Here is a 27,976-nt window from a genome sequence, read left to right as displayed (position 1 = left end):
TCGCCACCATGGCCGACGCTCTGTCCATCGAACAGAACAACAAAATCCGGGTGGCCCTGGGATTAAAACCCCTCCCGGTGCCCGGCGCCGACGCCACCGGCCTGGCCTTCCAGGAATCTGACTCCGATGATTCCAGCTCCGCGTCTGGCGATGACGAGCCCGGCAGTACCCTAGAGTCGCGGGAGGCCGCGGCCTCGTCGAACTGGCAGAAGATGCAAGAGGAAGCGGAGGCGAAACGGAAGCGCGAGGAGCGGAACGCCGCGATCAAGAAAGCGCGCGAACAGGCGCAGAGGGACGCAAAGCTGCAGGGCGCCACGCTGGGCGAATCGAATGATATGGATGTGGATACGAAGACGTGGCTGCTGCAAACGAAGAAGAAGCAGAAGAAGATCGAGAAGGAGCGGGCGCGCAAGCTGGCTGAGGAGTTGGAGGAGCGCGAACGTGCGGCGGAATACTCGGCTGCTGATCTGGCTGGGATTAAGGTTGGGCATGGCGTGGGGGATTTTGAAGGCGGCGAGGAACATATTCTGACGCTGAAGGATGCGACGGTGGATGAGAACGAAGAAGAGGGCGATGAGTTGGAGAATTTTGAACTGAGGGAGAAGGATAAGACGGCGGAGAAGCTGGAGCTGAAGAAGAAGAAACCGGTTTACGATCCTACAGCGGAGAACTCCGGCATCCTGGCACAATACGACGAGGAAATAGATGGCAAGAAGCGCAAGCGGCTCACTCTGGATGCGAAGGGATCAACCGAGGAAGAGCGAGAGGCCAAGCGCCAGGAGGTATCCGAGAAGTTGAAGAAGAATGTTATCAGCCTTGACTTCGCCGCCGAAACGCCGGCATCCGATTACATGGACGTGAGCGAGATCAAGGTCAAGAAACCCAAGAAGAAGAAGGCCAAGGCCACCAAACAACGAGCTGTCCTGGACGAAGATGACATATTCCCCACAAGCGAATCGACAGGGACGCCGAACGGCGCTTCCATGGACATCGACACGAACAATGGTCAACCGGTCCCCGCACCCGCACCCCGGAAACCGGCCAGAGAGGATGTCTCGTTCGTGGATGACGATGACCTACAAGCCTCGCTCACGCGCCAGCGACGGGCTGCCTTCAAGAAGAGACAGAAGATGCGCCCCGAGGACCTTGCTCGGCAACTGAGAGAAGAAGAATCACAGACCCCGATGGAAGTGGAGACGCCTGGGGATAATGAGGAAGAGCCTGGACTGATCATTGACGAAACCACCGAATTCGTATCCAACCTGCAGAAACCCACGCTACCCGAACGACGCGAAAGGGCGACCACAACACCCGGCGAAGAGTCACGGGCTACTACGGGAGAGGAGGCTGTCAAGGGAGAGCCCCAAGACGATACGGGCGATGTGGAAATGGGAACATACAACGATATCGAGGACGAGGAAGACCTGAAAGAACGAATTAAGCGCGAAGAATCCCAGGCCAATCAGCAAATCAGCGGGACCGGACTGGAGGAAGAAGCTACTCTTGATTCCGGTCTGGGCGCGACGCTGTCGATGCTCAAGCAGCGTGGCCTGGTCAAATCATCCGATGCCGCGGATCACACGTCTCTTGTCCGCGATCGTCAACGCTTCCTGAGCGAAAAGATGCGTCTGGAGACCGAGGCCGAGAAGCGTGCGCGCCAGCAGCGTGAGCGCGACCGAGCCTCCGGCAAACTGGATCGCATGTCGGCTCGCGAGCGAGAAGAGTACGCGCGATGGGAGAACAAGCAGCGTGACCAGCAGGATGCTCGTCATATGGCGGAGGTGTTCAACCGGGAGTACAAGCCGGACGTGCAGCTCAAGTACACGGACGAGTACGGGCGCTCGATGAACCAGAAGGAGGCATTTAAGCACCTGAGTCACCAGTTCCACGGCAAGGGCAGCGGCAAGATGAAGACGGAGAAGCGACTGAAGAAGATCGAGGAAGAACAGAAGCGCGAGGCGATGAGTGCCTTGGACAGCAGTCAACGTACGGGAATGAACAAAGCCATGGGTGCGACGGCAGAAAAGAACCGCCAGGCCGGTGTGCGCCTGGGTTAGGGTTTACGACAATCGCGATGCCAGGGCACTGTAGTTTAATGATCTTCTCTGTTTTATAAAGCAATGCAGTATACCAATATACTTATCAATTTGAGTCAGTTCGGGTTATACCGTAAGAATTGACACTTAACTATATTGCCTTTGAAGTAGACTATCTGCATACATCATCTAGACAGCTCCACCCTCCCTGCTTGCTCGACAGAATAGATCACTACCAATTCATGAATCGACTTTTATATACACCGCGTTCAAGCCTCTACAGTGACCATCCCCACGATCATTCCTAATTCAAGTGGTTCTCATTCTACGGCATCAGATATAGAGTTGCCAGTAACCTACCAATGCTCTCAATTCCCACGTATCAGAGCAGAGCAAAAAAGAAATCGAAGGGAAAAAAAGCAATCTAACAGTAGACGAGCATGTCTCGCTGCAGAATCACTTTCTCTGTTTCCTGCCAGGCGTCGAGTAGCATAAGTTCATCAATGATGCCACGATGGAGCTGCTGGAATAAATGGGTTGGCCGTGAGACCAGATATCTACTGTAACACTGCGATACGAACACAGTGAAGGTCCACGGGTACATACCTTAGTTACAACGCCATCGTCGGTTGGCTTGCAAAGCTAGCAGGGGAGGGAATAGGAGGTATATTTAGTTCGCAACGGAGTTACCCTGTTGAGTATACCGCCCAGAACGAGTGAACACACAGCAGGATTAGGGAGACTCCGCACGATCTACACCATAATCGAGCAGAACCAGCCCCATTGATATGGACACACTACACCGTACGCAGTGCACAGTACAGAATGCCAGCAGGCGGATAAGCCCACAGCCGCGAGTGGCGAGTACGCAAGCCTGTCGATCAGATTAGATCTCTCTGCCGGCATGATCGAATCCAGTATAGGAATCCGGACTAGAGTTGCCCACTCCATCACTGAGAAGAAGAGGCCAGAACTCAGGAACGAAGCTGTCTGCCGGATTCAACTAGCTGCGTCGTGAGGGGAACCAACACTCCAACACTCCAGCCAGTTCAGGATAATAATCCTAGGGCGCGCTGAGTGACCGTCTTTGCGGGTTACCAGAGGAACAGCGCTGATGACTTGGCGTGTGGGGAAATTAACCGACCCGAGATGGTGTTGTTGTGAGGTGGTGATGATTCTGTGGGAATTGGACTTGAGAGAGAGAGGCCTATATAAAGATAGAGATAGATATATATGTAGATGAAAATTAATAGAGATTAATTTGAATTGATATGCTAGAGAGATGTCTACAGAGTTATGGAAAAGCAGGAGAGGAACTCCAAAATACCCCAAATCCCGTGAGGGGAAACTGCCTCAGGCCACCCGTGGGGGCATTCTGGGCGATGCTCGATCCGTTCACCGAAAACCCCGATGGCTGGCAGCAGATGATATCAGACCAGATCGTGAGCTGTACGGAGTAGGTGTTGATGGATATATGGAGTGCCTCAAGATCCATGGGACTATCCTGAAGTCTACCAAAATAAATAAATAAACAATTAACACAAACAATTAACACAAACAATCATTCAATTGTAGTCAATGGACCTAAATAATAATGATAACTATATAATAAAAAAAACATAAAAACATAAGGTAAGAAACCCGTGATCGACCAATTTAACCGCGACTGCGGAGGCGGCGGCCAATCCGCGTCCGCCGCTTGGGCTCCCCGGAATCTCCCTAGACTTTCTCTCGCCTTTGACTCAATCCCTTTCTTCTTTTTATTTATCTCCATCCCATCCTTATCTTTACTTCCTTCCATCTCCATCTCTCTCTCTCTCTTCCATTGGACTCACAGGCCTCCTCCCTCCTTCACAATGCTCTCCACCCTCCGAGTCGCCGGCCGTAAGGCTGCTACGCGTGACGCTAGCATGCGCACCGTCATCGTTGGCGCCAGAAATGCCTCGGCCTGGTCCAACGTTCCTCAGGGCCCTCCGGTAATGCGCCCTGATTTTGAGAACCTCATTGCTCGTCGAAAATTGACCCAATGCCATCTAGGATGCCATTCTGGGTATCACCGAGGCTTTCAAGGCCGACTCCTTCAAGGAGAAGATCAACCTGGGTGTTGGTGCCTACCGTAAGCATCTCCTGCATTTGCATGGTCGAATCTATTGTCGAAAGATTCCGAATGTCTCTTCGCAATGGATCTCGATCGAGAGAAGAAAGGGGAAAAGACATCAACTAACGTAGTCTCGTAGGTGACGACAAGGGCAAGCCCTACGTCCTCCCCTCCGTTCGTGCCGCCGAGGACAAGGTTGTCGCTTCGCGTTTCGACAAGGAATACGCCGGCATCACCGGTATCCCTACCTTCACCAGCGCCGCCGCCGAGCTGGCCTACGGCAAGGACTCCGAGGTCCTCAAGGACAACCGTCTCGTCATCACCCAGACCATCTCCGGTACCGGCGCCCTGAGAATCGGCGGTGCGTTCCTGCAGCGCTTCTACCCTCACGCGAAGAAGGTCTACCTCCCCACCCCCAGCTGGGCCAACCACAACGCCGTCTTCAAGGACGCCGGCTTGGAGGTCGAGAAGTACCGCTACTACAACAAGGACACCATCGGTCTGGACTTTGAGGGTCTGCTGGCCGACATCAAGGCCGCTCCCGAGAACAGCATCATCCTGCTGCACGCTTGCGCTCACAACCCCACCGGTGTCGATCCCACCCAGGACCAATGGCGCCAGATTAGCGACGTCATGAAGCAGAAGGGTCACTTTGCCTTCTTCGACATGGCCTACCAGGGCTTTGCCAGCGGTAACGCCGACCAGGATGCCTTTGCTCCCCGTCACTTCGTCAAGGAGGGCCACAACATTGCTCTGTGCCAGAGTTTCGCCAAGAACATGGTATGATCTGTTTTGTGTCTTGAAGTTACCATCTCTGACAGTTGACAGGGTCTCTACGGAGAGCGTGTCGGTGCTTTCTCCCTTGTCTGTGAGAACGCCGAGGAGAAGAAGCGTGTGGAGTCGCAGATCAAGATTCTCATCCGTCCCTTCTACTCTAACCCTCCCATCCACGGTGCCCGTGTCGCCTCGACGATCATGAACGACGCCGAGCTGAACAAGCAGTGGCTGGGTGAGGTCAAGGGCATGGCCGACCGTATCATCGAGATGCGCGCTCTGCTGCGCGAGAACCTGGAGCAGCTGGGCAGCAAGCACGACTGGTCCCACATCACCAGCCAGGTGAGTTAGCTGGAAATTAACGACATGACATATACTGACATGAGATAGATCGGCATGTTCGCCTTCACCGGTCTGAAGCCCGAGCAGATGGAAGCTCTCGCCAAGGAGGTAAGAATCTAGTTTGCATTGATCTCGGGATTTATTTACTGACATCTGTAGCACTCCGTCTACGCCACCAAGGACGGCCGTATCTCCGTCGCCGGTATCACCTCCAGCAACGTCAAGAGACTGGCCGAGTCCATCTTCAAGGTTACTGGTTAAAAGTTGGAAAGAAAAGCATTCCTATGATAAATAGATCTTACCGGGCTTGGAGCCCGATGTACTGATATCCGATGTCTGTTACACTAGCAAATTTTGAAGTTTATATTTTATTGGTTGATACGTGTCTGTTAAATATAGAGTTGTGTTCCTTTCATAAATTAACTAAGTTCCATCAAATCTAAAGAGCAATGCCATTAAAAGCAATATTATCTACTATTCTAAACTCTTTATGCACCATCAATCCCCTGCCAGGAACACCGACAAGAATAGATAACCTCCCAAACACAGGCCCAGAACAGACAACCATCTAAAGAACCCAACAACTCCACTCCCTACACTCCTGCAGCCTTGTCCTCACCTACTCCGATGTAGGCAGATAAGTAGCTAGGTAGGTTTTCTCCCCATTCCTCCCTCTCGAGTACGTTCAAGAGACATACATACCTCTCTCTTCGAAGGTGATTCATGGCAGATCAGACCTGATCCTCATCCCAAACCAACACCGCCTTGATGATCTCTCCTTTTTCAGTTCCTCGTAAAGCTTTTTCGTAATCTTCGATCTGTACATGAGACGTATCTTAGCTCGTTTGTTCAGGAAGTGTTTATCATTCTTCCCCGGCGTGAACACAACACGACATGAAGGTGAAGATGAAGATGCAAATGAACACGATCCATTCCATCGGGCCATAGATATCGGTATATCAGACTCACAGGAACTTTCGTGATTAGACGATCGATAGGGAATCGTCCTTCGTAGTACCATTGGATGAGTTGGGGGATGTCCTGTGTGATAGGATTTTGTCAATTCAGATTAATGTATCTCCTTGGTAGGAAATGGACTCACCACCTCAGGAACCGAATCTCCCACTAGGCATCCCATTACTGATTTTCCGCTCTGGATTTTCATCGCCATTAGCAAGTCTTCTTTTCTTTCTCTCCCTCTGTCTCTTCACAACCCTCCTCCAACCCCGTCTCTATCACCAACTAACCACACCCACCCCAGCCAACCCACAAGAGAGAACCAGACAAAACCCCCAAAGAACGAAGGAAAAGAAGGGGAAGAAATATACCTCAACAAACCCCAACCCCTGCATCCCAACAACATAACCCACAGGCGGAACCCCAACCAGGACAATCCGTCCTCTCGGCGCCGCAACATCCAGTCCGCGCTCAATGAGCTCCGGCACGCCCGTAGTATCGATGACGACGGACGGGCCCTCGGGACAGATGGCGCGCACGGCATCCTGGAGGTTGAAGTTGGGTGAGCGCGTGTTCAGCGTGTGCGTGGCGCCGAGGTCTTTGGCGAGTTGGAGGCGCGGGGCGTGTTGGTCTAGGACGATGAGGGTTTGGGGGTGGGATTGTGTAGTGGCCTGTTTCTCGTTTGTTAGTAGTTGGTTGGTGGGTAGGTGTTAGGGCTGTAGGGAGGTAGAGAGGCTATCTATACTGCATGATACAGATAGACAGGAGTATGTGTAGAAGATGGAGTAGGAGATGGAGATGGAGATACCAAAACAGCCCCCATTCCCACCCCTCCTAACCCCATAATCAACACCGTATCACCCCCACCATTCTTCCCTCCCTCTCCGTTACCATTGACATGGCCATTGACGCTGCCATTGATATGACCATGACCACGACCATGACCATTAACCCTCGCAATCCTCTGCACAACCCCATACCCCGTGAGATAACTACACCCCAACGGCGCAAACACCGCCAAATCCTCGCTTTGTCGCAGCAAACCCCTCAAACTAAACACACTAGACACATTCACAACCGTATACCTCGCAAAACTCGATTGACCGAGAAAAGAGCCCCAGATGGAGGGATCCTCGTGCTTGGTGCCGCAGACAGTGAAGATTTTTCGCCCGGTATACTTCTCCGCCGCGATGCCTGTGCAGTGCGCCGGGTGGCCCTGTTTGCATTGCGTGCAGGACGCACAGGACGGGAACGAGAGAAGAACTGGGTCGTTGATTTGGAATTTGCTGGTAGCACCACTGTCGCCATTGCTGGTAGCGCTACTGTTGCTGTGGCTGCTGCAGTTGCTGTCGCTACTGCTGCTGCTAGCCTTGCCGATGGAGCGGATATATCCAGCTCCTGTTTTGGGGGGAATAGTTCATAGAATACGGGTTAGCTAGCTATTCAATCCAGACTGGAGAAATGAATTTAATGTTCAAGCATAGAAGAAGAAAAAAGACTAACCCTCATGACCCATAATCTTCGGATACCGTATCCCCAATGTCCCGTCGGGCACACCCGACACAAAGACATCCGTATGGCAGAGTCCCGTGGCGACAATCTCGACGAGCACTTCGTCAGGGCCACAGAAAATTGGACATTGAATATCCTGCAGGGACCAGTTAATAGATCCCGGCGTTATGGGTGCGTTGGCGACAATTGCTTTTGTGGATTGCATGGTTGAGGTTGATGTTGGCGTGGCAATGATTGACGGGTGAAACGGAATGGTGGAGGGGAGGGGGGCCTGACGAGTGGAAAATAAATCCAGGAGATTTAGAAGAAATCAGGGCTGTGAACCGGATCTCAGCTGGGCTGATGATGATTGTGGCGGTGGGCGGGCTTATGCTTATGCTTATGCTTATGGGAAATTGGAGCTAAGAACGGTAGTTGGCGAGGCTGACGATTCAGGGATTTCCATGCGCTTGTGCTGCAGAAGGCAAAGGGCTGGGGTGATATTGATCTAGTATTGTAATCTTTATTTGCGCTAATATCTAGACAAAATCAACGATAACTAGGTATCTCAAAGTATGCAGTACGCTCGGAAACAAAACATCATACTCATTCAACCTCAAACGCTACCGGGTATCCTCTCTCCTCGACAGATTCAAGCACCAATGTTCCCTCTCCCTTCTCGGTCATCTCGTCCACCGCGCCACCTGCTACTATTAAATGGCTTGCTCTTTACGACATCTTCCTTGTACGCCAGACTCCTACCCGTGGCGTCAGTGTTGGCAACGGCCATGAGATATATCCCACGACGAAAGCCAATTGAATCTCCCGTTCCAGGTAGCCGACGCCAAAGACATCTCCCAGCCAGGAATCGCAGACCTCACGAACCTGACGGAGCAGTCGCCAGCAGGATCGATACAGGGCCAATCAAAGTTAAACTCCAGCATCACGCCCAGGAGAGCGTCGCGCAGATTCTCGAAAAGCTCGGTGGCGGTGAGTCTGTGATGGTCTTGCCAGCGCTTCTTGGTCGATTCCTGGCTGCGGGTGAGTCGGAGTATATCTCGCTCGCTTCCTTCCTCGGGCTAACTCGACGCCTCGGCGACGAAGATCTCGCTGTGCCAGCCCAGGATCAGTTCTATGACGAGCCGACCAGGGGTCCAGGGCAGATGAGTCCATCGTTGCAGACGGCGTTGTGCAGGTGGGCCGGATACATAATTGATCCCCATGCAGCCTGGAAGGACCGACTGAGCTCCTAATAGCCACACTGGGATATTCACATTGGAGGTTGTAGTTGAGCATCCCGCAAAAGAGGGGGTTCCATTTCATGAACTTGAACCTCTCTCCGGGTCTCGCTTTGAGCTCCTTCACGGGGTCCGAGTCCACCCACCGGTAAATGTCCTGTAGTATAGAATGGTATTCCCGGTCATCCTTCTTCAGCCATCCCTCAATGGTTAGCGAGGATTGTAATTCAAGGTTCTCCTTGATGGCCCCCATGGACCTGACCGAGGTCTTCAGATCTGAAAAGGCTTTCCTGACATTGCCTCGCAAAGCGTGATGAATGTCTAGGAAGACTTGGGCGGCGAAAACAAGCCAGATGGGGACATCATGGGTTTTGAACATCAGCCGGAGACCCCGGGTGAACTGGTCCTCGAATGGCTGGGGAGATACCCCGCGGTGGAAGGTGAGAAATCCCGACAGCGCCTCCAGCATCACGATCTTGTCTTCCTGGTACTTTCCCCGGACGCTCTTCTCCGACCGGACGCTTGCCGGGTCAAACGTCCCGTAGTAGCCGGGCTTACACGAGAGGACGTTCCCGGACTCGACCAGGGCGTTAAAAGACTGCAACAGCATAAAGGTCGGTAACATCATTGATTCGGCAGTGTCGTAGACACGGAAGTTCAGGTCATCGCCCGGCCGCTCACGGAAGTTGGGGTCCTCGCCATCAATGGCACATTGCGCCACATAAATGGCATTGAGTATTTGCGACGATCCACCGTACTTGTCGAATAGCTTTTGAACATCCTCCTGCATTCGCCGGGCGACGTTAATAGCTGAGTTCGTCACCAGCGACACGGCGATCAGGTCAAACGTTCCATCCTGATATCCCAGCCACGACCGAATGATGACCGTCCGGAGGCTGCGGAAATCCTTCATCAGAAGTTCAAAGCCCAGGTAGGCCTTTTTCAGATCCTGCCGGGGTTTGGGAACCTCGGGCGTGGCAGCAGCACTCGTGCTGCGGACCAACGGATCTCTCACTCGGCGACTCGACACCTTGGGGCGCAGGACCTTCCGCACGTATTTGAGGACGTTAATGAAGTGTCTGTGCTGAGTGGTCGTGATCAGCTTTTCGGGGCCCTCCGGTATTGTGGGAATAATTTGCCAACTGTGGTTCTTCCGAATGAAGATGGCACGTGTCAGGGCCTTCATGAATGACCTCGGAACGCTGACGGGAGGATCCGAGGCCGCGGCGATGAAGTCTGCCAGTTTGGTGAACTCATGGAGGGCGAGTTGATGTTTCACTGGAGAAGCAGTCCCGCTCGCAGGGGGCAGCTCCTCGTTGTTGTTGGTGGAGCTGGCATTGGCCGTCGAGGGTCCAAACTGGTAACCATACGCCTTGGCAGTCTTTGCCAGCCATGCTGCCACGGTTTCGGTGTCGGACTTGTAAAGGTAAAAACTGCAGTCGGGGGAGATCTTGGAGTGATTGACTGTGGGCAGATCATCCCGTTTGCGATAAGCCGATAAGGGCGGTGGCTGCGTTAAACTTAACCCCCGAGAGGAAGGCTGGAGGCCAATCTGCTGGACGCTCCAGAAGGCCCTCGTGGGTTTCAACATGACGGCGATAGGACCATTGGGAGGGTTGAGCAGTCATGGAGGACTGGAAAGGAGAGAGATTTATTCAGGAGAAGGTTGCAACGCTCAACCGTGGCGCTTATGCGGCTGGTTGCAAGGATAAAGGAGAAGGAAGTGCGGGGAAAGCTCTGGGCGTCCCGTACCTTGAGGTTGTCTCCTCAACAAACGTTTGATGCTTTCCACTTGGAACGTGTCTATCTGACAGGGTAAGGGATTGGTCCATGTAAACAGATCTGGATGTAGAGAGAATCTTCTATTTGAGTGAGGGCGGAAGTTTCCCTTATACACACCTCTTGGTATACATTTGGGATATTCCTTTTGTACTGTTTGAGTCTTACATATTGGCCAACACATTGCCCATTCTACGTCTGTTTCAATTATAACATTCATTCAACGATATATTTTCTATCTGGGATATCGTTCCATGTTGTTCCATGTACAAAAGTGGCTGCCGTGCGCATCGTCGATATTCAGCAGAGGATATCCGGAATTCTGCCGTTCTTTAATCTCAATCCAGTGATATTTCAGCTCAAAATAAATCACTATGAACTTTCTACAGAATGAAATCGTCCATTGTAGTAACTAAGATACATCTCGCTGAAAGAGGAACTGCTAAATGTTAAGATCTGAGGGCCTAGACTGATGCGCACCACCCCGGTCTGGGGCGGACATAGAAACCTTCACGTACCTATTGTCCAATTACTTTCAAATTAGCATCCTATCATCCAGATCTTTTGTTATTCTATCACCTTCCTCAGGGGTCTAATATACTTCGGAGACGCAGACACCATCGCTGTTGTCGATTCAAACGTAGTCGAAGAGATGCTCTACGCCATGACTGAACTGATCCGACAACTTCGGACAGGCAGACACGCACGGGGCTCATACGAGCCAACGAAGGAGCCTTGACCTACCTATATGCGATATGCCTTCTGCCTCGATTACTGTCGATGCTCGCTATTCAGACGGTCGACATTGTCTTGACGTCGTGGAAGGGAGGATCTGCCGGATACATAATGGATTATGCTGAACAATTCATCATTAGACGTATGCAGTGGAGTTCTGTTACGGTCGCCCCTCCAGGACATGTATCATTGGTAGAATCCAAGATTGACCAGCGACTTGTTGCCAATCATGAGAATAGCGCGACACTAAACGACTTGTCGTCTCCGCAGGAGCAAATCAGAAAGAATGGGCGATGTCATGGCGGACGAGGGCGGACCTGGCGGAAGAAGGGGCCTTCCTCGTAGACAAGGAGATACGACAACAGGGAAATCAAAGAAGAATAGAGAGGAACGGCGAAAAGGCAGAGAGAGAGAGAGAGAGAGAGAGAGAGAGGGAAAGTCTGCTCGACTCGATTCGGTTTAACCGATTCAACCTCGGTCCGTTTAGCTCTGCCATTGACAACGTCTGACTGGATGGACGCGCAAGGATCCCCACTGCCCCGTATACTTTATTTCCCCGCCTTATTTGTAAGGACGAAGGGAAGGAAGATCGCTGGAAAGGAGCTCGACTCGGCTTCAATTTCTTCCCACCTTCCCTTCTCTCCGACTGGGGACTTAACCAACCCGCGCCATATCCTATAATATGGCCAACTCTTCGATATGGGAGTCGCGTCGTCGGTATGCAGAAGATAACTATAGACCAGCTAGAAGGCGTGCTCCGCGTGCCTGTGACCACTGCCATGATCGCAAAGTGCGATGTGACGGCTCTATCAATGGCTTTCCTTGCACCAATTGTCGCTTGGATGAATCCACCTGCTCCGTCCGGCCAGGCCTGGGTAAACGGATCGGCGCGAAACATCTGTTCAAGACTCGTCCTAGAGAACGTATTGCCTGTACCTCAACCGGCGAGGCACGAGCCCTTGACAGCCTTTCCTCGCAGAAGAATCTAACAGAAAGTATGTAGAAAGGCACCTTCGTGCTGCAGCGTTGAGATCCATCTACTTGAACAACTCACTAACTGTACTTGCACACGCGCAGGTGCCTTCACCAACGTTCCTCTACCGTTCTCTTCGTACACTTTTCTCAAAGCGCCTGGGCTGAAACGATTGGGCCCTGTCGAATTGGCTTTCCTCGATTCGCAAGGATGTCTGTCAATACCGGCCAGACATGTGACGGATAGCTTCGTTCGCAGTTACTTTCTATACGTACATCCGAGTCTTCCGCTGATCGACGAGGCTGCTTTCTGGAGGCAATATCGATGCTCAAGCACCGGCCATGACGAAAGCATTCCCCTGTTGCTTTTCCAATCAATGCTATTTGCTGCAAGCAGCGTATGTGACACTCTCATGTTTACCTGCCCAGTGCTTATTTCATCAGTTCATTCCGGTCGACGTCGCCAAGCAGTGTGGCTACGATTCTCTTATCTCTGCACGCGATGAGCTATATCGGAGATCCAAGGTAGTTGACCTGTCTGATCCACGCTTCCGTAACTAATATCCTTCCGAAGTTGCTGTACCGCAGTGGCACCGAAAGTGACCCGTTGACAATCTCCCGATCGGCCTTACTGTTGTCCTACTATACATCCAACACGGAGATCATCGCAAATTCAAGATGGTTACGAATTGCCATCAAGAATGCCAAAAGCGAAGGCGCCGATTGTTACTATGTCCCCAAAGCCCAGGGACCGAGAAAACAGTCGGACCTGAAAAGAGTTTGGTGGTGCTGTCTTATTCGCGATCGGATCATCTCTCTTGGGATGCACCGCCCAATCCAAATCACGCCATTAGAATTCGACCTTCATCAGCAGGGCTTGGCCATTGACGACATGAGAGACGAGATATTCTACTCTGAAGTATATGGACCAGAAACCAAATCTGCGTTATGCCAAGTATTGTCGAGTCTCTGTCATTTTGCAGCCACGGTAACCACGTTGCTCACGATCCTCTATCCTGCAAAACGCAAGGCTGCTATGAAGATGGAAAGCCACGATCGTGTGCTGGCAAAGTTGGAAGAGGCCAAATCGTCTTTGTTGCAATGGGAACTCGATTGGATGGCGCACGTTAATGACAACGATTTCCATCTGCATTCGTCACTGATATTAAATACCAATCTTGTTGCGCTATATTACCAGTAAGTCACTGTTTCACACAGAGATCAGGCGTTCGTATGTGTCTCACAGCAATCAGGTCTGCCCGTATCGCGCTTTGCAATCACAAGTGTCTCATGATTGGCGACACGAGCTCCCCAAAGGCCGCAGACCAAGAGCAGCTGGAGTTCTGTCGGACAGAGCTGGTACGAGCAATTGGCTCGACGGCGGAGAGAGTGAAGCAGCTCCTGACGAATGGAGTTGCCGACAAGCTCCCGATCAGTGCGTAAGTAGCCTGCCTAAGCATATATCACAGAGTAATACTGAGACGATTCCCCAGTGTCGCCTATACGATGCTACCTCAGATCCTGCTCAGCGTGAAGACGCAGCTTTCACGAATCCCCGAAGACAAGCAAAGCCACGAAGTAACGCTAGTCTTCTTCATGGAAGTCAACCGCCACTACAGTTTCAGATACTATACCAAGCGTGTTCTGGCAGTCACCTCGGCCGCTCTTCAGCTCTGCCAACAATCCGCCATGTCAGAGACAGATACGGATACAGATTCCAGCACGATGCTTCGCTCGGACTGCTTTTTCGATCTGTTTGAGCTCCGCCTGGCCGAGTATACCCGGCTCCTCCGATACATTGACGAATGCTTCTTCATGCAGGACAATCCCGACGAGGACAGACCGCTACCGATAACCGGCGTCGGAGCATCTGACCATGACATGCTTTCCATTCCGCCGGTCTCAGAGCCCGAAGCTGCCATCGAGACATCGACGCCGGTTTGGATGGAGGCGATGGAACTGTCTTTCTTTGGATCGGGGACCCTCGAAGCGTTGCTACCAAGCTCAACGCTGGAAGAAAGCCCGACCATGCTGCCATCTGAGAGCCCGGATAGTTTACAGCCTCAACATAGTGGACCCGAGGAGGACAAATCAGAACCTTCGCAGGAAGTGCTGGAATGCTTACGATTATTTGGAGAATAATGAATAACGACGTCGATGAGCTTGGTTGGTACGTAGTAGGGAGGCAACACCCACCCAACACTGCGGTGTGTCTGCCCCTTTACGCAGAGTACACCGTACAATGTACTGTACTTCCCGAATCGAACGACATCTCCTGATCGGAGAAAATGAATACAAGACATGGACGACCCGATCCTTAAGACCAAACAACCGTTTTAAATCTAGAGATAAGACCGACCATCATGCAATTGAAAACTTCACGAGACAGCCGCAGTACTCCGGATATAATAAGCAGGTTGCTCGGATAACTAAATAAGTAAGTGGAGAGAGAAAAAGGTCGGAGGAGAGATCCGTCGGACGGAGCAGTCTCCGTAAATAGGGTGCTCCATCAGATCCCTTAGTTACCAGCAATGTAACTTGATTGTAAGCCGTAAGTACCAGCTATGGGAAGCAACTAAGAAAAGGGAAAGGCCACGATAACCAGGCAACCAAAGTCTCTACGGAGTAACCACCACAAGTCCGAGTTTCCTCCCTTCCGACATTCAACTCCAACTCAATGCTCCCAGCCCCCCTGTTCCTAACTTCCTACAGAGTAATGATGTCTGTATCCTGACTAGTATCAACACTAGAATCAAATAGAAGAGTGGCACCTACCATTCCTGTACCTATCTCGATACAGAATACCATGATCTAATTAGTCAAGTCACACTTAAGTTAACAAGTTTATTCACCCATGAATCCATCAATCCTAGTTATCCTCACCTGATCCTTAGCGTAGCGCGGCTGTGCCGATATTATTAGATAGGATAGTCTTAAATTACAGTGGTGTATCACTGAGTAAGCAATGTTCCTACCTAGTTAACTAGTCCAGATCATCATTTCATCAGCCTAAGGTTGCCAAAATAAAAATAAAAATAAAAATAAACATACATAGGTAAGAATAGATCCCAATTCAAAAGTGAAAGAAAACAAACCAAACCAAACGATTCTTGATATAAAAAGAAAAGAAAAGATACAGCTGTACGGACTACGGAGTAAGGTAAGAAAGATATTTTATTCAGGTTCAGTGAGGCGCCACCTGCCCAGAGCTGCCTGCAGGCAACGCCCGGCGCAGCATCATCAGCCTCCAACACAGCACAGCACAGCACGCACGCTGAGGCTTGGGTAAAAAAAAAAAGGGACAAGGCAATCGTAGATCCGGACCCATTATTCTGGCGCAGTCTGGTTCGATTGATTTGGGGTGGGTATGTATGTAGGGTACTCCGTAGGGAAGGGTAAATATAGTAATTCCGCAGCACTTTAATATACATAAATATTTTTCTACAGAAAGGATGGGGGGGGAAGGAAATAAGAAAAGGGATCGTGTTTGCCTATCTATAGCTTTACTCCATAGGATAGTCTGAGCTAGCTGTTCACGAAAAGGAAACGAACCTGAACCTGAACCTGAACCTGAATTTAAATCTGAATCTGAATCTGAATCACCGTCAGGTTCTCTCCTGACTACCTTAATTAATCCCACCGAATTTGCCGTGTCGCGGGCAGATGAGACAGGGGTAAGTTGGGCTAGCCTACGGTGGTTCGGCACGTCTCTTGCTGGGACGGAGTAACTACGGAATTACTTGGACTTTTCGGTAGGAGAATATTAATACCTATCAGTATCGTCCAGTTTGATTGTATATTTCTTTTGGAGGGCTAGGTATATTTAGAGAGAGGAGTTGACTCGTATTCAGAGTCAGCTATTCCTAGTAACTCGTACTGATCGTTGAACTAGTACTGAGAGATCATTCAGCTCCTAGCAGGACCTACTCCTATCCACTGTAGGTACCCCGATGTAGAGGATGCGTTGGCACACGATCCTGTGATACAGTGTATGTTACCTATGACTATATACAGTACATACCGCCCTGTCACCCGTCGGTATATACCGATGTATTACAGATACTCCGTGGATGGTCGGATCCCTCGCATTGGTAGGGCCCACCAATGATGAATTTCCCAGCCAGCCCTCCCTCACCAAGAGCGAAGGGGAAAAAAAGAAAGAAGAAGAAAAAGAAAAAGAGGCTTGAGTCAATCCGCATCCAGTTCTTTCAGACATGATAAACTCTGTTATTATTGGTTTGGAGTATTTCTTGCTCCAGGGTGGGTGGTACAGGGTGTAAATGGAGTCAGTCGGAGGTAAGTAGGTAGGTGATGGGTGACATCGTGTAAGTGTAACCTTTTCTGTCGGCGGTCAGTTGTTAGTTATGAATTGAGTGACTGATTGATTGATTGACTTTCAATATTCATTATTCTACCTACGGTTACTCCTAGGTCTGCTGGATTCTAGATCTTCCTCTCCCTTCCTTCCCGGGAAAGGAAAGCCTAAATATGAAGGTAATTTGTGACCTGAAGAGGAAGAAGAGGTGGGCAGGACAGGGCAAGAAAGTATCACTATCAAAGGTCGATGATGACAGGGAACCGAGTAGTGAATGGCTCCAGTTTTTCCCGTTCTTCCTTACTTCCGGGGTCAAAGTGTATTCCGCAGTCCGCACAGATTCAGTGCTTGTGATTTGATTCGGCCAATTCGGGAGGGAAAGAGAATCGGATACTCCGTAGGCACTACTGTCTGTGACTGTGTACTGCAATCATCCATGCAGGGCGACCTTCCCCCCTCCCCTCCATCTCATGAATGACACTGACAAGAGCCGGGAGTGACTTGTAGGTGGCAAATTCAATGCATTCATCATCAGCAGCATCAGCGGATTTTGCCTCTTGTTATTATTGCTGCCATATCATTTCTGTTACCGCTTTTGACGTTCTGTAATATTATCGAACTTACTCCCTTTGGTCAAAGATCTCACCCACATCGAAACACGTGGATAGGCCGCCAATGAAGCGTAACACGAAGTCAGGGCGGGACCCCAGTTTGCCCAGTTGGTCAAGTATGACTGGCAAGATACGAAAGCTGAGCCGACGTACTCGACTTCGTTTACATTTTTCTTTTCGTTCGAAATAATCCTCGTTCTAAAATAATCGAATACTGCATGAGTGAAATGCAGTTACCGACCAGATTAACGGCCGAGGGAAACCATTCCAGTGCCCAAGTCTGACCCGATTACCGCATGTGGCCAATGACTTCGAACGAGAACTTAATGCTCTCATGTACGTACTGGATGACTACATTTGACTAACCATTTCTTACAACGTAGTTACTAGCTACCGAATCTGCACGTACTGAATAATAAGAATTAAGTCAGTACAACTTACTCAGTACAATTACCCCTCATGTATTCTCGTTCGAGAAGAGATATCGGTTCCCTGACCTTGCCCGGTTAGTCAATCTTAGTGCACATTCCTCCCCACCTCCTTCTTGCCCTTCAGGGTCCCCGCTGCTTATTCGAATGGGCCGATGGATTTTGGTCCGTACCCTAGGAAACAGATACCCAAGTGAGTAGGTGCTTACACCGTACACAGTATCCGTACTGGAGTGGTTAGTTAGGAGGGTCGGGGGCCGGAGAAAGACTGAGAGAGAGGGGGAATCGTATCAAATGATCCGGGTAAATGGACACTACCTAGGTACTCAGGAAAGCACTGTACTCATCTGATATAGAATGGAAGATCCTAATAACAAGTCCATGCCTGAAGACTAACTAAGAGACCCGAGTCACAGAAATGATTGACCAAGAGGAAAAAAAAGAAATTAATCTCAAGGGAAGATCATAGCCAGTCATTACTATTCACATCCCCCCGAACTAACTACGATTGCCCAGCTCGATACTCCGTAGTGTGATAAATGTGACCATGACCATCCCTTCATTACTCGCTCGGAATGATCGTACGGAGTAGGGGAAAAGAAAGGTCCCGAGGCCCTTCCCCCTCAGGTCCAGACAAATCGGAACCGATGATTATTGCTCCCTTGGGGCATTTTTTTTTTACCCTTTCTACTTTAACCTACTTTTTCACTAACTAACTGACTATCCGGTGGATTTAATTTATTTGTCTTTCATCACACCCCCCCTCCTTCACTCTCGCCCCAGGGCTTCCGGTCTATTCGAATTTAGCATTGACCTACACCAGTCAGGTAGTGTAGGTCGCTCTGCGAGGAATGTCCGAAGAATGTAAGAAAACCAGGGAATAACGCATCACCAGGGAGCTTGTCATCCAATGGTTCTGCAGTGGAGCGAGAGAGATCAACCGGTCTGGCTTGGTTCCATCTGTTTCGGTTAGATCCCGGCCGACTGTAAATGTACGGAGTAGGTAGGCCTGTGACCGGGGATCGCCCAGCGTCATCTTTGTCCGTCTGTAGCTGTAGGTAGTAGCTGTAGAGTCCTCCGTTGAGAGCATCGTGATTGAGATCGTTCCAGTCAGGAGAATTCCTCAACCTACCTACCTCTTAGGCTTTGTACTGTGTACATACACACTACATAATACCTACACATTGGTTCGGGCACATATAATCGACAGGTATGATGTACGGACCACCGGAGATTCCGTAACCGGACGTCCACCTACGTGATGTGGCTGTCTGAGAGTGCCGAATATCAGTCCATCTTCCTTTTTCTTTTCATGTTTTTTTTTTCTGTCTCCCCGATGCTTTCTCCGCACCTCTACTCCGTAAGTAACTAAGTGGCGGCGAGAACGAGATGCTGCTGCTGCTGCTCCTTAGCTAGACCGATGCAAAGCTTTGCCCATCTTGCATTCCTTTTTGCCTGGCGGTGGAGATAAAAATCGATGGCTCGCGCGTCAGACAGGAGGCGAGGCGAGGCGCGCGCGCGCAAGCGGGTACCGTACACCAGGAAATCCCCCAAAAAATGTAAAATGGAAGGAGAACCAACCGAAAGGCAAAAATAATTTTAACAACGAAAAAAAAAAAAAAAAAAAAAGGAGAGGCAATGAAACGGTCCCAAAGTCGAGGCTGGGTTCTTCTGCGACGGGTGATCTCCCGTCACCCTGAACCAGTGATTTCTGATGCTGATCCGGTGACGGTTGGTAGGTATTGACCTACTCTTTTGCCCTGTCGGCCTGGGGTCCGAATCCGACAGGGTTAATATGGAAATATTTATAGAGTTAGTCTCCGTACGGAGGACGGATAGTCAGGTTCATATTTCACATGTTCAGGGTGCCAGTCTAGGGTGGGAAGATGCAAGGCAAGATTGATAATTCCCTTTCCCTTCGGTCTTTCTACCGCGACCCCTTTTGTGTGCGACTCAGGAGTGGCACTGACTCAGGAGGAAGAAGTCGAAGAGGGCATCTAGTGACGGAGGTCCTAATTAGGAGAATTGCGCAGGACGGATTAATTACCGAGTTCTTCAGGTATCATTTGTCATCTCAGTTGACCCTCCCCCTCATTATTCAGGTGGACTGGGCAATTCTGAATTATTCAGCGATGGACTCATGACTCTTTTTCCTTGATATGATTTCTTTGGTTCATAATTAGTTGCCCTTTTCCTCCTGCTCTACCCTGTATACAGTGTAGGGGATGTTACTTCGCTCCTATCTGCATGACTGGTCGGGGCACTCCTGTCACGAGCGGTGGTGGGGGCTCGAAAGAGTCAGAGACACCCATTTGTAACTTTGTAAGATACCTTACCCCGATGGGTCATTACGGCGGAGACGATACCGGGTTTGGTACCGACGACCCAAGGGGGAAACTGACACTTTCAACCTTGGTTCAGAGTCCTAGTGATGATGTTATATTCTTGGAACAATACCTTGATCCCCCTGTTTGTTCTGCCTTCGGTCAGTCATTCGGTCATTCAATCAGTCCATCTTTTTCTTTCTTTCACGATGTCATCGCCTTTCGAAAGTTCATTAATTCCATGCTGGAAAGAGTTTGATACACATCACAAAGAACGGGTCCCAACGAGAGGCAGCCAAACCACAACGTTCTCCTGGCCCTCGATCCGTGATCTGATCGATCGGTGGTAGGGATCAGTTAGTGTTCCAGAATCCGACCGCAGCAGCACCCATTCAGCCTGTCCGTCATTTTATTCAGGTTAATTCCAGAGAAAGGGTAGGGTAGGTAGGCAGGTACCTATACTTTATATACTCTGTAAATCCAAATCAACTTAAAAAATATTAATGGAGGGGAAGAGACATCCGTATGTATGTAATGTAATACACGATTAAATCGAATTCTTTTATTTTACGGATACACTTTTCCTCTCCGGTACGCGGTCATCCGTACTAGTGGCCGGACTATCATCGCCCCTTCCTATTCTTATTCGTCTTTCTGATTATTCTTCCGGTCCAGAGGGATGTGGGCAAGGAACTGTGCCCTTTCCTTTCTGTCTCTCCGCATCCCATCGCCCTTGTCGATTGTTCAGCTCATAATGACCCTGAAAGAAGAGAAAGGATTGAAGGGTTAAAGGAGAGAAAGAGATCGTCTGAAATCAAAAAGGGAAGAAAGAACGTATCCAAGGGTATCAAAGTATCAAAGTATCAAAGTCCATTGTCCGTTCTTCTGCTATTCAACTCCCGTCGGGCTCGACGGGCATACATAAAGCCCGAGTCAATCAACTCGCGCGATATCCTCCTATTCCAAAGGATTAACAGACTGTGATAATTATTACTTTTATTTCTGAATTCCCAATTCTGACTTCTGATGGAGAAGAACCGGAGCCTGTAGTGTAGTGGACGGTAACAACCGGAAGAATAAATTAATTCCAGGCGAGGCATCAGTTTATTCCCGTATTAGAATTACCAGTTACCAGCTTATTTTTATGGTTTAGCCTTTGGGTTAATTAATCATTTCTCTAGCGGGCCTGACAACGCTGTTTTCTCCTTGGGACCCAGAAAAAGGTACCCTGAACGATACCATACCGCTGCTTCTCTCCCCACTCACGTCCTTCGCCGTCCTCGCTCTCCGCTCCAAGGCCGCCTTACACTCTCGTCCGGCTCTCTTTTGGCATCATCTCACTCATCCTTTCTCTTTCTTTCCCTCTCTCTCTTTTCCTTACTCTGCCTTACCAACCCTCTTCTTTCTTTCTTCGTCTACCCTCCTCGAACACCCTACTCACCCTCCTCTCTTTCCGAATACCAACTATTTGTTACTCGTTCAGGCTCTCTCTTCCCCCCCCCCCAATCCTTACCCTACTGCCATGGGTTTGGGTGCCTCTCGGATTCCGTTTGCTCTTCCTTATGCAAACTCCCTCTTTACCTCTCCTCTGTTCTCCATTGTTTGATCCTATGGAACGGGGTTTCAACCCGTCCTTCCGTGTATTCGGCCACTGACCCGCAGCTTCAACGCTGCTTGTCGTCCTTGTTCCGGATCCCCCAAGACAATTCATTCCCTCCAATTCCTCGTTACCCTCCGAAGATCGGACGCACAGTACAACCTTCGCTCTTGCTGTTTTACCATCTCCCTCATTGCTCCTCCCACCCTCCGCCTCTCCTCGTCCTCATGCCGGCACTGGACGTTCCCGAGACCGGGGTGTCTCTCTGCAGAGACAACCCGGCCGCTAAGCCTCCCCAGATCATGCGATTGAATCTGGCCCAGAACACTCTCGACGACCTGATCCAAAGTTTACGAAACGACCAGTCCGCTCGAGTCCGTCTAGGGAAGCACCCGGCTCTCTTCTACGGCTCCAAATCCCAACCCTTCCACTCGTTCCCCGAATCGCTTCCCTCCGAGATCTACCGCGGCAGCTCCGCTGACAAAGAGAACCTATATTTCACGGGCCTTCTGAGCCACAGTTTGGAGGTGGAAAAGGCCAAGGAGGCGACCGCGGCCACCGATCAGGCCCTGGCCAACCTCGAACAGAGCTTGAACGCCTTTGAAAGAGGGAAGGAATCCAAGAAGACTCATATGATTGATGACGTTCGAGCTTTGCGAGCGGGTGACGGTCGGTCCACCAGCGGACGCCAGGCCGCGCTCTTGGCTGGCCGATCGTCGGGCAAAGCGGAATTGGAGAAAGACCGGTTGCTGAAAAACAATGCCCCCAATCGCTCCGTCTCCTCCAGTCCGGCCCTAGGCGTGGCTCGTTCTCCTGCCTCGATTCCTCCCCTAACACCTACCTCCGCGCCGCTTTCGCAAAGTCGGGATCGCATTCGCCTCGAAGCCCTCAAGACTCCCTTCGTTCACCTCCTCGCCGTCCGTGCCGTTTCTACCAAATTCCTCGCTCGTCAGACCCGCGCGTCTCTGGAAGACTGTGCCGCCCTCGCCCAGCAATACGGCGTCAAGAATCGGATCAACCCGGAGAAGTTTGACCTTAAGGATCGAACATATAAAGAGCTCGACGTGTGGAAGTTCCCGTACCCGTCCCAGGAAGATCGCCAGGAGGCCATTGAGAATGCGATCTCAGCATTTGATCGGTTGCGAATCTCTCGCACCGACAAGCTCTGGCAGATGCTGCTCCCCAAGGAAGAACGGGGTCAAGGTAAATGCCTCTCGCGACTGAACCTGCAGACGGGCCCGAAGAAGAAGCCGGAAACTCCCAAGATTCAGGTACAAAGCGCCGATGACGCTAGCAAAGAGGGGTACACTACTGGCCCGGATACCGACCGAACCGGTGCAAGTGTCTCTACCGCCAAAAGCGCGGAGCCCACATCTGCTCCCAAGTCTGTTGTAGGGACGCAGAAGAAAAAAGCTGTCGAGAAGGATGCCGTCAAAAAGCCGGCCGCCAAGGCCAAGACCGCGGCCAACAGCACCTTGACTGGTCGGATCACCAAAAAGGCAGAAAAGGAAAAGAAGCCGGTGGCGAAACCAGACGGCAAATTCAAATCAGCGGAGTATGTCAATGATTCGGACGACGATGATACGGACATGCCAGAGGCACCACCGCCAGAGAAGTCCAAACTTGAAAAGACCAAGACCAAGCCTAAGCCCGCAAGCAAGCCGATCGACGCCGCTCCCCGAGAAGCCTCTCATGCTCCGACGCCCAAGGTGGATGCTCCCGAGTTTCCACCGTCCAAGTCGGAGCCCGCCTCGCAAACCTCCAATAAATCTGTCTCGTCGAAGCGACTGCCATCCGCTCGGGCTCCGGGCCAAAAGTCTCCCCAGAAGCCGTCGCCGCTTGGCTCTTCGCCGCCGACCAATGCCTCCGAGCTGCAAAATCGCAGTCGTTCGTCCAGTCAAAACAACTCCTCCAGCTCTTCGTCCTCCTCCCCACTGATCACGCAGATCGCCAAGCAAAACAAAGCCACCAAGACTCTACCCACCCCCGCGAAGCCGGTCAAGACTAACGGGATTGTGAAGTCGGCCCCGGCGGTCAATCCGTTGAAGCGGAAGGCTGAATTGGAGCGACCGGTGGTGACGCGACCTCTCGCGGCGGGACGGACCACGGGAGACTTGGAGCACAAGCGCCGACGGGCCGTGAGCACGTCGAGCGGCAGTACTGGCAGCGCGTCGCCTCCCCTCAGCCGGGAAATTCTTCTTCAGCAGCTGCGAGAGAAGTCGCAATTGTTCAAGCAGAACTATGCCAAATACCGCACGTTGCACGACTCCATGGCGGCCCATCCGGATCCCCCGCGGGCGGATTTGGAACGTTTGCAAAGGCAGCACGCCAAGTTGCAGCGCATGAAGAAAGAGATCTGGGACGAAGATCGACGTCTGCGAGACCGGTTATAATCACGCTTTTGCTATTTGTTCACCATGGTTTGAACAGTCCAGGGATCCACGGAACCGATTTGCATTATATTTCCCATTTCATTGCACAGTTTAGCATGACGAAGCCCACATATATCTCCCACACGCTTCGAGGAGTTTCTGATGGATATGTTTTTCCTTGATTAAATGTTGATGTTTTTCCTTTGTCTGATCATTTACATATTTGCATCTCTTGTCACTGTTGTACTAGCCCAAACATGTGCATGTAATTCAATCAATCAAAATTTAGAGATCTGTCACCCTTACGCAAGGAAGATTGATATGCAAGGAGGGTTTGACGCTGGACAACTGTCAATCCTTTAGGCTTCGTACAGCGGTGGTTTCTTTTCTTGCTCGTATTCAGAAGTAATCCGAAGTACTCCGTAGCTGTCTTTGCAACCGACCTTAGCTTCATGTACGGCGAACCTCGAAACCGCGATGACAAATCAGGATCAAGTCCACCACCCCGTGATCCAGAGACATACATTAGCAATATACTGTTTCTAGGTTCGAACTCGAACTCCCACCGCCCTGTCTCAGCGCCTCATCTTGGGATGACGAGCGGATTCGAAGCTTTCCGAGCGAGGGATTGACTTACCCCGGATCAACCTTGGGATGGATCACTAAACAGTCTAAACCCGACTGGTTCTAGCCCCCACTCAGCCCGCGCCGCACGTGGCTCGCCGGAGACATGGGTCGGCGTTTCGATACGGTATCCTGTCCGTACGTACCGTATTGCCCGCGACGGAAAAGCGGCTGTTCCGTCGACGTCATTCTTCATCCCATTTGGGGATTAGCGCGGTCTGGTCCTAGGCGGTGAGGAGCTTGCTGGCAATCGATTAGGCTCCTCCGTCCATCTCCATCGTCTTCTCTTCAGGCGTGATAAGAATCGCTTTGTCTGCGACGCGGCCGAGATTTCCATGAAAGCCTCGAATTGGTGAGAACATGGCGGATTGATTGAGACCGTCTGTGCTGAAATCTTGCGGGTGTGAGCGCTCTCGCAATTATTTGCGATCGGAATTCTCAAGCGACCGATCGACCGACCGGCCGGGGATTTTGATTGCGTCTGTAAGACGTTTATACGTTTCTTCTTTCAGCCCTGGTATCACTTTGGAAGACGGGTCTTCCTTGTTTACTCTCGGGCTTTTTCTTCCATCCTGAGAGGGGTTGGAGTATTTCTTGAATTCTTATTGCTGGTTATCTATCATGGTCCCCGCAAGAGGACGGGCCCCCGGCCAAAGAAGTCCTCACGTTCTGGTGCGTGTCGCTCGTTCCTACCACATGTCAATTTGTTCTGGGACCTTTTCTAATCACACGGTGACTTTATCGGGCCTCAGGTAACCGACTCGCGCGATCAAATATCGTCCGCTCAACCCCGACGTCGTCGTTCCCCGTCCACCCGGTTTATCACAGTCGACAACGTCCTTCAGTATACCTCCGACGTGCCCTCCATGCAGCAGCGTTTTCCGGCACAAAGTGCACGAGTGCGCCCGAGATCTCGTCTGGCCTCCGCAACGGGTGGCTTAATTGGTGCTGGGGGCAGCGTGAATCCATCCGGTAGCAGCGCCAGCGCCTCAGGCTCCGCGGCCTCCATAGGGCGCCTTGCGGCCCAGCCGCGTCTCCCGCCTCGGACAACCAAAGTTAGCGAGAAGCTGGTTCTGTTGCCGGAGGCGGAGGGAGTCGATGAACGGTCGCCAGACGAAGATGAAGACGAGGAAGAGGCGGTGGACGAGGAACTCGTGCAGAGATTGGCGAGCGAGAAAAACGTCGATCCGGAGTCCATAAGACAGCGGCTGCTGGTGCAGAAGAGGTTGGGTGGGGATTTCGGCGAAGATAATGATATTGCACCCCTGCTGGCGGAGGAGGAACTGCTGCGGCGTCGGAAGGTGGCGCCGGAGAAGGCGAAAAGCTATGCAGAGCGGTTGCCCAAGGCGCGGCGCGCCGAGAAGCTGTCTCGTGTGACTGCATACTGCACGGCACAGGCTTATAAGATGAGCTCGCTGGCCTCTTTTGTGAAGGACAAGCACGGTGGGCGGACCAAGCTTTACGACGACTGTTTGTATACGGCGTATCATCTTCCATTGTTGCAGGGTATCGAAGGCTACAGACTGAGAAGTAGCCCGATGGTCAAACGGCCCGGTGGGAAATCGTTCCTCGACGAAGAAATTGAGCGAAATGAACTGCGCGACCACCATGACTACATGGTCGAAGCGGAGGAGCACTCGGTCATCGGCCGTGGCGAGCATGGCTCGCCACGGCACCTCGAGGGCGAGAACCGGCAAGACGAGGGGCTGATGCATCATGATGTAGAGCATGGAGGCTCTCGTATGGACCCAGGAACTGAGTCTCACAATGTCAACGCCACACTTCACGAACGTGCTGCTGGTCACGAGCTACCTCCTGGTCTTCCCACACCGGCAAGTCTAGCCTACAACGTGGCGGAGATGTTTGTGTTCAGCTACGGGGTGGTTGTCTTTTGGAATTTTACCGAGAAACAGGAGAAAGACCTCCTGGCTGACCTGGCTTTCGCGACGTCATCCGCTACTGGCACTCCAATCGCGCTGGCCACAATGCCTTTGCTGGAGGAAGATTTCGAAACGGAAGAGTTCCATTTTGAATATTCGACTGAAATCTCTCGTCCGCGCGTGTATAACGATATGATCACACTGCGAAGTGGCGACCACATGATCAAGCTGGCCATCAGTCACGGTATCGCCCAGAGCACCAAGCTCTGCTTCTTTGAAGAAGTCATGGCTCGCCAGATGACGGAGGCCAAAGACATTCCGCGCCGACTGGCCATGACTGGTCAATTGGGCATGAAACGGGAGGAAGTCTTCAGGATCTTGGGAAGGCTATTCAAGAGTCGAGTAGAGGTCAATCTTTGTAAGTTCGGACATTCAGTCTTTCGTTCGATCCACAGCTAAACTAGGTTACGTCTTAGCCTCCAACATGCTCGACGTTCCCAATTTCTTCTGGGAGAGCGAACCAACGCTGTACCCGCTCTATATCGCTGTCCGCGAATACCTTGAGATCAAACCGCGTATCCAAGTGCTCAACGAGCGATGTCGAGTCTTCCTCGACCTCGCAGAAATCCTCTCCGATTCCATCGCCGACAACAAAACCTCTCGTAAGCTATCCAATCCACCTCCATCCATTCACATATACATGAACTAACACTTGTGAATCAGACCAAACATGGATCATCATCATTCTCATCATCATCTCCATCCTCGTCACCACCTCCGAAGTCTTCCTGCGTTTCGGTCTCCTCTCCACCGGAAAAGGGACGACGGCTGGCACTCTCGCCGCGTCTCTCTTCTCCCGTTCTTCTCCCTCTGCCCTAACTCCGCTGCCTTCCTGTTCGTGTCCTCCATTTCCTGGCTCTGATGCCGTAGCGGCGGGAGCGGGAATGAATGTCACTGGTATTTGATGACCTTCTCCCTGAATCCGTGTCTATCATTTACGTTTCCCTTTTAACTTCTTTCGTGTACTTGTCTTTGCTGGCTTGGGATGTTATCTTGAATTTGTTCTTTTCTCTCCTTTCTTAATCCGTCTGATTGGGTCTTGTATCGTGGCCATTTCGTTGTCTTTCTTTGTTCCGTTATAGGAGTTCTCGCCGGTTCGGATGGAGCGTTGTATTGTACATATACACACAACCAGATACATAATAATACATACCTATCAAGGTCAACGTGCTTAACCCTTCCTTGAAGTCTGGAGTCTAACACTTTCTATTCTATACTACCTATTCTACAATCCGAGTTATATATACATACAAAAGAAAACTCCATACTTCAAGCAATCAAAGACCACCACCCCTTTCCTCTTCACATGAGATAAAGGTAGAAATACATAGATCCTCTTCCTA

The 27,976-nt window shown here is 51.0% G+C and overlaps 7 protein-coding genes across 7 annotated transcripts; 5 read left to right on the top strand and 2 right to left on the bottom strand.

Annotated features, from left to right (window-relative positions):
- Positions 1-8: 8 nt before the first annotated feature.
- Positions 9-2,057, top strand: LDX57_005960 (U4/U6-U5 snRNP complex subunit SNU66; the record flags this gene model as incomplete). The annotated part of the gene is made up of 1 exon (XM_046087647.1): positions 9-2,057. One exon carries the CDS (start codon positions 9-11, stop codon positions 2,055-2,057), a length of 2,049 nt encoding a protein of 682 aa, XP_045943615.1.
- Positions 2,058-3,782: 1,725 nt separating this feature from the next.
- Positions 3,783-5,693, top strand: AAT1 (putative aspartate aminotransferase). The gene is made up of 6 exons (XM_046087646.1): positions 3,783-4,012; positions 4,074-4,152; positions 4,274-4,914; positions 4,963-5,250; positions 5,299-5,358; positions 5,410-5,693. The coding sequence occupies exons 1-6, from the start codon at positions 3,893-3,895 to the stop codon at positions 5,509-5,511; spliced, it is 1,290 nt and encodes a 429-aa protein (XP_045943614.1). The 5' UTR covers positions 3,783-3,892; the 3' UTR covers positions 5,512-5,693.
- A 288-nt stretch (positions 5,694-5,981) lies between these two features.
- LDX57_005958 (uncharacterized protein) lies at positions 5,982-7,924 on the bottom strand (the record flags this gene model as incomplete). The annotated part of the gene is made up of 6 exons (XM_046087645.1): positions 5,982-6,068; positions 6,220-6,291; positions 6,353-6,403; positions 6,579-6,878; positions 7,016-7,605; positions 7,711-7,924. 6 exons carry the CDS (start codon positions 7,922-7,924, stop codon positions 5,982-5,984), a joined length of 1,314 nt encoding a protein of 437 aa, XP_045943613.1.
- Positions 7,925-8,777: 853 nt separating this feature from the next.
- Positions 8,778-10,527, bottom strand: LDX57_005957 (uncharacterized protein; the record flags this gene model as incomplete). The annotated part of the gene is made up of 2 exons (XM_046087644.1): positions 8,778-8,926; positions 8,973-10,527. The coding sequence occupies 2 exons, from the start codon at positions 10,525-10,527 to the stop codon at positions 8,778-8,780; spliced, it is 1,704 nt and encodes a 567-aa protein (XP_045943612.1).
- A 2,272-nt stretch (positions 10,528-12,799) lies between these two features.
- LDX57_005956 (fungal specific transcription factor domain-containing protein) lies at positions 12,800-14,564 on the top strand (the record flags this gene model as incomplete). Its single annotated transcript, XM_046087643.1, has 5 exons — positions 12,800-12,820; positions 12,867-12,947; positions 12,997-13,619; positions 13,676-13,861; positions 13,916-14,564. The coding sequence occupies 5 exons, from the start codon at positions 12,800-12,802 to the stop codon at positions 14,562-14,564; spliced, it is 1,560 nt and encodes a 519-aa protein (XP_045943611.1).
- A 6,775-nt stretch (positions 14,565-21,339) lies between these two features.
- LDX57_005955 (uncharacterized protein) lies at positions 21,340-24,367 on the top strand. The gene has a single exon (XM_046087642.1). The coding sequence runs from the start codon at positions 21,925-21,927 to the stop codon at positions 24,088-24,090; it is 2,166 nt and encodes a 721-aa protein (XP_045943610.1). The 5' UTR covers positions 21,340-21,924; the 3' UTR covers positions 24,091-24,367.
- Positions 24,368-25,314: 947 nt separating this feature from the next.
- sif3 (RMD1 family protein) lies at positions 25,315-27,538 on the top strand (the record flags this gene model as incomplete). The annotated part of the gene is made up of 4 exons (XM_046087641.1): positions 25,315-25,365; positions 25,446-26,991; positions 27,050-27,235; positions 27,297-27,538. The coding sequence occupies 4 exons, from the start codon at positions 25,315-25,317 to the stop codon at positions 27,536-27,538; spliced, it is 2,025 nt and encodes a 674-aa protein (XP_045943609.1).
- Between the last annotated feature and the right edge of the window lie 438 nt (positions 27,539-27,976).

This window comes from Aspergillus melleus (assembly GCF_016097325.1).
Source record: "Aspergillus melleus strain CBS 546.65 chromosome Unknown contig3, whole genome shotgun sequence".
Taxonomy (NCBI): domain Eukaryota; kingdom Fungi; phylum Ascomycota; class Eurotiomycetes; order Eurotiales; family Aspergillaceae; genus Aspergillus; species Aspergillus melleus.
Note: the sequence above shows the minus strand (reverse complement) of the source record. Positions and strands in the feature narration are given on the sequence as shown.

What these genes read in the sequence shown, in the direction of transcription:
- AAT1 (XM_046087646.1), top strand. Translation starts at nt 3,893, where the DNA reads ATGCTCTCCACCCTCCGAGTCGCCGGCCGTAAGGCTGCTACGCGTGAC. An exon ending in AGAGTTTCGCCAAGAACATG is followed by an intron (nt 4,915 to 4,962) that starts GTATGATCTGTT and finishes GACAGTTGACAG; the next exon opens with GGTCTCTACGGAGAGCGTGT. An exon ending in GGTCCCACATCACCAGCCAG is followed by an intron (nt 5,251 to 5,298) that starts GTGAGTTAGCTG and finishes GACATGAGATAG; the next exon opens with ATCGGCATGTTCGCCTTCAC.
- LDX57_005955 (XM_046087642.1), top strand. Translation starts at nt 21,925, where the DNA reads ATGCCGGCACTGGACGTTCCCGAGACCGGGGTGTCTCTCTGCAGAGAC.